This window comes from Atractosteus spatula, chromosome 2 (genome assembly GCF_055471065.1).
Source record: "Atractosteus spatula isolate fAtrSpa1 chromosome 2, fAtrSpa1.hap1, whole genome shotgun sequence".
In the NCBI taxonomy this organism is placed as follows: Eukaryota; Metazoa; Chordata; class Actinopteri; order Semionotiformes; family Lepisosteidae; genus Atractosteus; species Atractosteus spatula.
In genome coordinates, this window is record NC_142707.1 from 13,248,172 (window position 1) to 13,257,961 (window position 9,790).

Here is a 9,790-nt window from a genome sequence, read left to right on the forward strand (position 1 = left end):
CTCACTCCCCCCCCTCCGTTGGCCCTTTCTCTACTGCCCTCACACGCCCGGTCTTCTCCTCGCCCCCTCACTCTCGCCATTCCTATCTGCCATCCTGGTGGCAAGACTCTCTCTGCAGGGATCAGGGTGGGATTAGCGTGGATTAGCGTCATGCCAGGAGTTAATCCACTGCCAGCTTCATAATCCCCGGAAAACCCAAGAGGGATTGACCCCATCGCCTTCCCAGAATCTCCTTCTCCTGCTGCCCCGCCACCTCCGCAACGTCTGTCCTTCCCTGGGTGTGCTGCCGTGCCAGTCTGCGTACCAGTCGGCCTAGTCTGACTTCTCCATGGGTTTTTACACACCGTGAGATCAGAGCCTTTGCGCTGCCAGATAGACACCCAACTCACCAGCTGTGCCTTTCCGATAATAATAATTAATAATTGCTTACACTTATATAGAGCTTTTCTGGACACTCCACTCAAAGCGCTTTACAGGTAATGGGGACTCCCCTCCACCACCACCAGTGTGCAGCCCCACCTGGATGATGTGACGGTAGCCATAGTGCGCCAGAACGCTCACCACACATCAGCTCTCAGTGGGAAGGAGAGCAGAATAATGAAGCCAATTCATAGATGGGGATTATTAGGAGGCCATGATTGGTAAGGGCCAATGGGAAATTTGGCCAGGACACCGGGGTTACACCCCTACTCTTTTCGAGAAACGCCCTGGGATTTTTAATGACCACAGAGAGTCAGGACCTCGGTTTTATGTCTCATCCGAAGGACGGCGCCTGTTTACAGTATAGTGTCCCTGTCACTATACTGGGGCATCAGGACCCACATGGACCACAGGGTGAGCGCCCCCTGCTGGCCCCACTAACACCTCTTCCAGCAGCAACCTTAGTTTTTCTCAGGAGATCTCCCATCCAGGTACTGACCAGGCTCACACCTGCTGAGTGGGTTCAGTGGGTTGCCAGTTGTGAGTTGCAGGGTGATAGGGCTGCTGGTTGTGCTGATGTTTATATACTACCTGATGCGGCACATCATTTCAGAGCTGGAACCCCTAGAGATACTGTAGGCTCAACAATATGCTCAGCAAGCTCGTCTCTCTTCCTCCTTTCCTCTGCCTCCCCTGCCTGTCTCTCACATCCTTTTTCCTTGACATGGGTGGGTCACGTGACCACGGTGATGTCATGGCACGCTCACTCTGGGCCGCCTCTCGCCCGCCGGGCCTGCTGTGGAAATCCTGTCTCTCTCTCTCTCTGTTCTCTGCTCGGCGACGACTCTTTTCCCTAAAACTGGCTGAAGGTCAAAGTCTCTCTCTCTGGTCTGACCACATCACACCCAGGGCAGAGGAATGTGTGGCCAGAGCTCACCACTAGCTGCAGCGACAGGAATAACTAATTCGGAGATGCTGATGTGGTCTTGTACTTTTGTTTTAATTCACTGCAGTCTTGCTTTTGAACTGAAAGCTTTCCAGCACGTTAATATGTTTCTGTGAATGGCCTGGAAGTGCTGATTCAAAGCTTTTCGGGACTTAGAGATGATTGTGGGGAATTTTGTTGGAGGTGAGGGGGTGGTGATGAGGGAGCTTGATGATTCTTTGAGCTTGTTGGAAATTTGCCTAAATTTGTGGAATGGTCAACAAAGTTTTTCTTTTGATGTGTACTTCAAATCTGTAGCAGTGTACATTTCAAATCTATTTTCTGCAGGTCACTGCTCCTCTCTTCTCTGGGTGTCCAGGTCTGTCTGTGCCCAGTTTCTATGGCCAGGCTGTGGACACTGAGCCTGTCCTCTCTGGGTATCCAGGTCTGTGTGTGTCCAGTTCCTATGGCCAGGCTGTGGTCACTGAGTCTGTCCTCTCTGGGTATCCAGGTCTGTGTGTGTCCAGTTCCTATGGCCAGGCTGTGGTCACTGGGCCTGTCCTCTCTGGGTATCCAGGTCTGCCTGTGTCCAGTTTCTATGGCCAGGCTGTGGTCACTGAGCCAGTCCTCTCTGGGCAGCCAGGTCTGCCTGTGTCCAGTTTCTATGGCCAGGCTGTGGTCACTGAACCTGTCCTCTCTGGGCAGCCAGGTCTGCCTGTGTCCAGTTTCTATGGCCAGGCTGTGGTCACTGGGCCTGTCCTCTCTGGGTATCCAGGTCTGCCTGTGTCCAGTTTATATAGCCAGGCTGTGGTCACTGTCCCTGTACTCCTTCAGGGTCTGTTTCTCCTTATTTTCTGTCATCCTAGTCAGATACTCCAGCACTGTCCTTTGTCTTTTTAGAGCTGGTAACATTTCAGCGTGTGCTGTGTTTGTCCCAGTAGGTGAGGTAGTGTTGTCTGGCTGGTGCTGTGACTTGCTTGCCTGTGAGCTGTGTGGATTGAGCAGTGCTGGCAGGAGTCAGCGTGGTTCAGGGCAGCGCTTCAAGGGCTCAGCTCTTGGCAGAGCAGGTCCTAGTGATAGGAGTCCTGGTCTTTGCTTTGTCTCTCAGAGAGGAACGCTTTCTCTGTCCCTCCCTCTTATTCTCTATTTCTCTCTGCCTCCTGTGCAAGTGAACCAGCCACAATAACCTTCTTGCACTTAGTTATTACTCACCAAACGGCCTTGACAGGCCTCTCCCTTGGATGTTCTCTCAAGTTCTACACCCAAAAGTCTGACTTAAAAAAAAAACTCGCGACAGACTCCGAGACCAACTGAATTCGCCCTTGACAACCAGGAGGCGATGTTTTATTGTGTACAATTCTCAGTACAAACCATGGCCGCTGCGTGCGGAGGTGCCGTCTTCTTCTACCCCCCCACAGAGAAGGTCTCTCTTCACTCCAGAAGCTCCACCATCTCGGTCATGTTCTTGTCTTCCTCCTCCCGCTGAGCCCCCCTCTGTCTCTTCACGCAGACCCTGACGGAGAGAGACCCCCAGCCTTCAGCTGCCCCTCTGCTACTGCCCACCCCCGATTTCCAAGCCACACGGCTTCCGTACTAAACCCTCAATCCGCTACAGGCAGCAAGCTTTTATCACCAAGCTCGGGGACCCCCACACTGGTAGCACCCCGAAACAGGAAGCAGAGAGAGAGAGAGGAAGTGCTGGAAGCATAAGGGAGAGAGAGAAAGGGAAAGAGAGGCAGTGAGGTCTAACTGTCTTTCCTTCGAGCTCCCTTAATAACGAGCTATTAATAACTCATTCATATTGTAATACTAATAAAGCAGGAATATTGCTGCCACTGAACTGCCGGAAAAGGACGTGCTTGCCACCGTCGCCAGGTGTCCGTGTTGGTATTTGGTAGTATAGCACGCGGCCGTGATGTCACTTCCTGTGGCACTGTTATGTCACTCACCCCAAGGTCGCGAGGACGCCCACGCACGCCGCCGCACTGCCAGCTGTCACTGCAGCCACCCAGCCCCTGACCACGGGGGCGCTGTAGGTCACGGGAGCGGCGAGGGAGGCGGGGGAGGTGCTGTTATCGGGGGGCAAGGAGGGGAGAGTCCGTACCGGCTGGGGAGAAGTGGGCGGCAGGGAGGTGACTGAGAGAGCGATAGAGGGAAATAGAGAGAGAGAGAAAGACAGACACCATCGTTGTTATTAGTGTTATTACTCTTGTTAAGACGTCTGTTGTTGTGTTCAGTATTGGTATCAGCTCTTCTGATATTCCATTTTAACTTCTGTGTGAACTGTACAGCTGAAACTAACTACAAGCAGCAGTACTGACAGAGCAGGGAGAGAGGACAGAGAGAGGGAGCAGGGAGACACAGGAGACAGAGGAGGAGAGGTCAGAGAGAGGGAACAGGGAGAGAGAGATGGACAGATAGGAGGTGAGGGAGAGGAGGAGAGGTCAGAGAGAGAAGGAGAGGTCAGAGAGAGAGACATGGACAGACAGGAGGTGAGGGAGAGGAGGAGAGAGAGAAGGAGAGGTCAGAGAGAGGGAACAGGTCGAGAGAGAGACATGGACAGACAGGAGGTGAGGGAGAAGAGGAGAGAGAGAAGGAGAGGTCAGAGAGAGGGAAGAGGTCGAGAGAGATGGACAGACAGGAGTTGAGGGAGAGGAGGAATGATAAGAGAGAGAGAACAGGGAGAGAAAGTGAACAGGGAAACAGAGATGGATAGTGAGGGAGAATTGGAGGAAAGTCACAAGTGTAAATGTGTTGAAGAGCTACCGCCCGAAAAGAACCCACCCAAATGAAAAAGAGCACCTTCCCCACCCGTACAGTGCCAGTATATAAAAGTTCAGCCTCCTGCATGAGCAACTGTGTCTGGCTAAGCATCTTGCACCACACCAAGCCAAACCCCATCTGTGAGTTTGAGTCTGTTCCAGTTTGGATGTGGACTGAGTTTGTACTTGACTGAAAGTGTGAAAGACATCAAGCTGTCAGGACTGTGACAGATCATGTCTCTAGTCTTATCACTGCAGCTGCTCTGCCTCCCTGGCCCTGGGACTCACCACGCAGCAGGAACAGGATGCGAGTGAGGATAGTGCCGTTGGTGGACAGTAGGAGGCAGCGGTACACTCCCCCCTCCTCCATCCGCACCTGGTTCAGCACAACCCGGGCATCTGGGGTCGCTATCACCACCTCAAAATCCCCTTCGCTGGAAGCAGTCTGAGGGGAGAGAGATTGGCACAGACAGTAGGTTCAGGATCAGCGATCAACAGTGTCTGCTAAGTTTGTGCAACAAACAGGAAGCTGCACATTGCTGGTAAGGGTTATGGCAACACACAAGGGCAACACAAGGCAGGTGTACAACTGAGCAGGGTGTCAGTCTGTTGCAGGATGGACACACACATCATCCCTGTGCCACCCCAGCCCCTGAAGGTCACAGGGGGTGGGAAGGGGGGGACAGTTCTGGCTTGAGAGGGGCAATACAGAGACACCAATGAGAATAGCGAGTAGCCTTTGGAAGGTGGGAGGCAAACATGCAAGCTCCACACAGAGAGCCCTCCAGTCTAGACTCGAACCCCAGACCAAGGAGCTGTGAGACAGCTGTGCTAAATGCAACACTGCCATGCCACCCTTGTGCAAATGTGCATGCATAAACTCTACAAGCGTGTGGACTGTGTGGATGTGTGTTTGTATGATTAACGTTGTGTACTTCCGCATACACATTGTTTGTATCTGAATTGTGAATATACTGAGCCATGTGTCTCCAGTGCAGGTGTACCAGTGTCCGTCTCTCACCAGGTTGGGTGCCCAGGAGTACTGGTACTCTGCCTTGCCCATGGTGAGGCTGTGCCAAGGCAGGAAGCAGTTTAGCACAGCCTGGCCTCCCTCGGGCACCTGGATTCTGTACACTGCAGTCAGAGAGAGAGGGAGGGGTGACGTCTAACCCCCTTTTATCCAAATTTCAATGCAACACAAGAATAACAAGATATGTACATTTTACATTCAGAACATTCCAAAATGTAATCCCCTAAAATGGAACACCCCAGTTCTGAACAAACACGGGAAATCTATTCTTCAGCACGTGTGAGGCCTATTTCAGCTACACCCTGCCGGGAGTAAACATGAGTTCCTCCATTCAGCTTGGTCGATAACAATCAGCCTACGTTTCGCCTCAAAAAATTGTTTGCAAAAAGGCTAAAATAGCCTCAATAATGTCCTTCAACAAATCAAACAGCTGAATGAGCAGGAAGCCCATGTGCAGAAGCAGCTGTGTCAGCTCACACAGAAATAGCTGTACTGACTGACAAGATGGTAACATTGTCACCAAATGCAGGGCACCAGGCAACTGTTGAAACAGATAGAACTGCTAATAACACACAGACTGATAGTAGTGCCGCGTGCAGGTCAGCACTGGAGATCCTCTGAGCAAAAAGGACTAGGAGAGTGGAGAGGCAGAGAGGGACAGGATAAAGAGAAACCAGACAGATCGGCACACAGGAAGACCCACGTTCTTGGTTCGTCCACTGTTGGGAGTATTGGCAGTTCCTGGCCTGTCCACACATCTCTCGAGACACGCCCCAATGTGGCCCCGCCCCCACGCTGTCCACCCACTCCCATCCTGTCAACTCCCCGCCCATGCCACTCCCACTCCCACGCAACACCAACCTAATCCCTTACAGAACCCCAGTCCAGTTGCTCTTATACTGTAGGTCGCTGTTCCTACTGACTGGCCACACCTACAAGCTAATAATGAATTAACGAACAGTCTTTTCGATTAAGAGAACGCTGTTCTTCTAGAGCTAAAGCGTACTCAAAATTTGGTCCCAAATGGTCTTTAAATTACTTTAATTTATCAAGTCACCTGGTTAATTGATCATGAAGGAATTCTTTGAAGTATTTAGAAAATGTTGATTGAATGGGGACTTGTAAAGCCTGCTGGATCAAGGCTCTCTGTGACCAGAGATGAAGATCCCTGTCTTACACTAAGTGTCAAGAAAGCTGTACGGCTTGTGGGACTCATAGATCACGAGAGACCCCTTGAAGATTTTCAGTTCAACAGATACTGTATGAGGGGAGACATGAAGAGACTAGCAGGAATGGGGGGAGACAGAGAGACACTATCAGTAGGGGACAGTATCTCACCTCCACAGCTCTCCGCAGCAGTGGGAGACACACAGGTACGAACCGCCGGGTGACAGGAGGAACAGTTCATGACTCTCTGATACATCAGCCCTGAGAGAGGGGGGGAGAGAGACAATGGGACAGAGAGGGGAGAGGGAGAGGGGTGGACAGGTAAAGAGAAGAGGCAGGAGGAAGAGAGAGATCACAGTGATCTGTGATCAGTAAGGTTGCTAGGTGTGGGAGAATGGAGAAAGTTGAGAGGAGGGGAGGAGAGGACAAGGAGGAGGAAGAGGAGGACATGGACGGGCAAGGAAAGGAACTCACCACACGTGTTTGGACAAAGTCCTAAAAAGGACAAAAACAAAAAAAGATACAAATAAGATCAATGCAAAAGACAAAACAATCCTTTCCCTTCAGAGCTGTGAAAGACCAGTCCTGGTGCTGCCACATCTCTCTATTCCATGTGCTTAGAAACGTTTACCACGGTAAATCACAGTTGTCAAATCCAGGGGTCTCCAGCCCTGGTCCAGTTAGTCTTGCAGATCAGCTGTTTCTAAAGCTTGACAACACCCAGAAGTTACCGATGAATGGAGCATGTGATCTGTTCATTTAATTTTAGTCCAAAATGATCAAGTCACCTACTTAATTGACACTGATTCAGAATTGTTCCAGATCTTTAGAGATTGATGATATAGTGGAGCCCTACAATCCCTGCTGGACTGGGGCTCTCTGAAACCAGGGTTGGAGACCGCTGTCCTCATCTGATGCGTTGGCACACAGGGGCAGCTAGCAGGTGGGCGTGCTTGTACCTGTCTCTATGAACCCCTTCAGGTGCTTCTCCAGAATTCCCCTTCCCTTCTCAACCACCTGGATCAGCTCAAACACAAGGTCCTTCTCTGGAGAGAGACAGGGAGACGGAGCTTCAGGCTGGCTCGCCTGTGAACTGAACCCGAGTTGGCACTATAGGCCAGGCTCGGTCTGCAGCAATGACATCATCAGCATGCCTCACACTACACCCGAGATCCTTCTCCTTGTAACAGTAATCTAGCAAAGAGGCTGGTATCCCTATTCATTGGGTTCTTGCTGGGTTTACAGGCGGCTTTCAATCAGCACCTGATAAAGACATGCAAAACAGCTGCTTACACTTCTGTTATCCACACAACTGGTTCAAAAATACCCCCGCACTATCAAACTATTAAACTCCCAGCCTCTCTCACTCTCACCTATGATCTATGATCTGAACCTCACAGTGCCTTCTTTCTTACCAAAAACTCACACATTGAAATCTACCTCTACCTTACGTGTCAAAAGCTCACTCCCCATAATTTCTATCCTTTCATTCTGTTGATGCATGTTTTTGCACATCTGATGTTGTTTTTGCACATTACTTGTTACTTGGGCACATTGCCTGTTGTCGTTTTGCACACTGCCTGTTGTCTCTGTCTTTCTTTTATTATATAATTGTATTGTTGTTGTTGTTGTTGTTTTTTTGTACTACGTATCGTCCGAGAGCTAGCTAAATAGCATTTCGTTATAACATATACCTGTATATGAGTATAATGACAATAAACTTGAACTTGTTGTTGTTGTCAATTAAGGTGTTAAAAGTTTGTATTTTGACGCACACACCGGGCTGGTCATTAGTGGGCACTGGAGAACTGACCCACTGCTTTCAGAACACAAAAATTAAAAGTTACATAAATAATGTACTGTCATTAATGGCATGTTAACCCAAACAATTTCTGCTGGATTAACAATGTAAAAAACGAGTTATATATATTTCATGTTTGTTTACCCTAGTTGTTACCTCATATACCTCATGGGGGTAACGTTCCTGACTTAGGTTGCAGGTTCAAATCCCATGTGAGACACAACCCATGTGATGTTTAAACTATGTAATTGAGAAGTCATCTTCTAATAAATGTCTTGTGTGATTCAGGTATTGTTTTCTTCTAGCCAACACGAACAGTAACATCTTACAAGCATCTCATATTTTATTTGTTACAGAAAAGGATTAGAAGTGATGATTGCCAAGTGAAAATAAACCTGTTTTAATAATGGGATGCAGCAGATGTGTTTCTGTGTCTGCTATTCACATATTAAAGAACAGTATATTATTTTCCACCACATAATAGGTATCATGTACTGAAGAACAAAACAACCTTTCATATCCTAAGGTTTTGTGGAACAGAGGCATATTTTTGCTCATTGTTACCTTGGTGTGGGGTGTTGAGGAACTTGTGGAATTCGCTCTGGTACTCGGTACGTGCGCGGTACAGTGTGCTGGCGTCTGGAGAGGGGTCACAGAAAGGTGAAAGGAAAGGCCTCTTCGTGGTATAAAAACTAAGAAACTACTTACAAGGAATTTCCAAAAGCCAGGAAATGGGAGTACGGCCCAAATGACTCAGAACTCCCAGCAGGCCAGACTCAGGTATGGTGTGCACTTATACGCAATGAAAACTTATACAGCACGGGGCTGCAGAGTGGCTCAGCACACAGAGCAGGGAGCTCCAGAGTAGCTCAGAGCACAGAGCAGGGAGCTCCAGAAGGGGCTCAGCGCACAGAGCAGGGAGCTCCAGAAGGGGCCCAGCGCACAGAGCAGGGAGCTCCAGAAGGGGCCCAGCGCACAGAGCAGGCAGCTCCAGAAGGGGCCCAGCGCACAGAGCAGGGAGCTCCAGAAGGGGCCCAGCACGCAGTAAAGATCTCCGTTCAGAGTACAGGCTGGGCCATGCAGCATAAACACTGCTTGTTCCTGTCTGTCCAGGCGCCACTGCTGCCCAGAACTGACTGTACCAGCCATGGTATCCTCGTCATGTCAGGCGCTGGGCAGCTGCTGGCTGTGCCGCCAGCGAGAGAGAGAGTGGCACCTGCCCGTCCTCTCTCCATCCACAGGGACTGCGGGGCTTGCAATGGGAAAAGAGCAGGAAGCACGAGGAGAGAGCAGGGGCAGGGAGACGCCGATCGAGACACAGGGAGGTTAGAAAAGCAGAGGGGGTGGAGCACATCAGAAGCAGGAGGGAAGGCAGACCACCAGGGAGAGGATGAAGACTAAGTGCGGTAGATAAAAAAGATGGGAAGAAGGCTGTTTACCTATGATACCCTGGAAGCGCTGGCTAGTGAGCCTATAGTTGACATATGCCTGGTCTATCACCTTCTTCGGGGACGGCTGGTTCTGGACGTGCATCTCCAGGAAATCATCGTGAATAAACTGGACCAGCCGATCGCACTGCAGACAGCTGCCCACATAGGGCAGCTCGGGGAGAACAAGCGAGAAGAAGAGAAGTGAAATGGGCAAAGTCATCATGTGCTAGTGACCTGAGGCACACACAAACACTC

At 50.2% G+C, this 9,790-nt stretch overlaps 1 protein-coding gene across 2 annotated transcripts; it reads right to left on the bottom strand.

Annotated features, from left to right (window-relative positions):
- Nucleotides 1–2,748: 2,748 nt before the first annotated feature.
- Nucleotides 2,749–9,758, bottom strand: izumo1 (izumo sperm-egg fusion 1). 2 transcript variants are annotated; one of them, XM_088909376.1, is made up of 9 exons: nt 9,545–9,758; nt 8,670–8,744; nt 7,264–7,350; nt 6,779–6,799; nt 6,476–6,565; nt 5,129–5,241; nt 4,396–4,552; nt 3,295–3,481; nt 2,749–2,858 (listed from the first exon to the last, which is right to left on the bottom strand). In XM_088909376.1, the coding sequence occupies exons 1-9, from the start codon at nt 9,756–9,758 to the stop codon at nt 2,777–2,779; spliced, it is 1,026 nt and encodes a 341-aa protein (XP_088765502.1). In that variant the 3' UTR covers nt 2,749–2,776. The 2 variants fall into 2 exon arrangements, with proteins under 2 accessions (XP_088765502.1, XP_088765504.1); XM_088909378.1 differs by lacking the exon at nt 6,476–6,565 and having other exon boundaries at nt 9,545–9,755.
- Between the last annotated feature and the right edge of the window lie 32 nt (nt 9,759–9,790).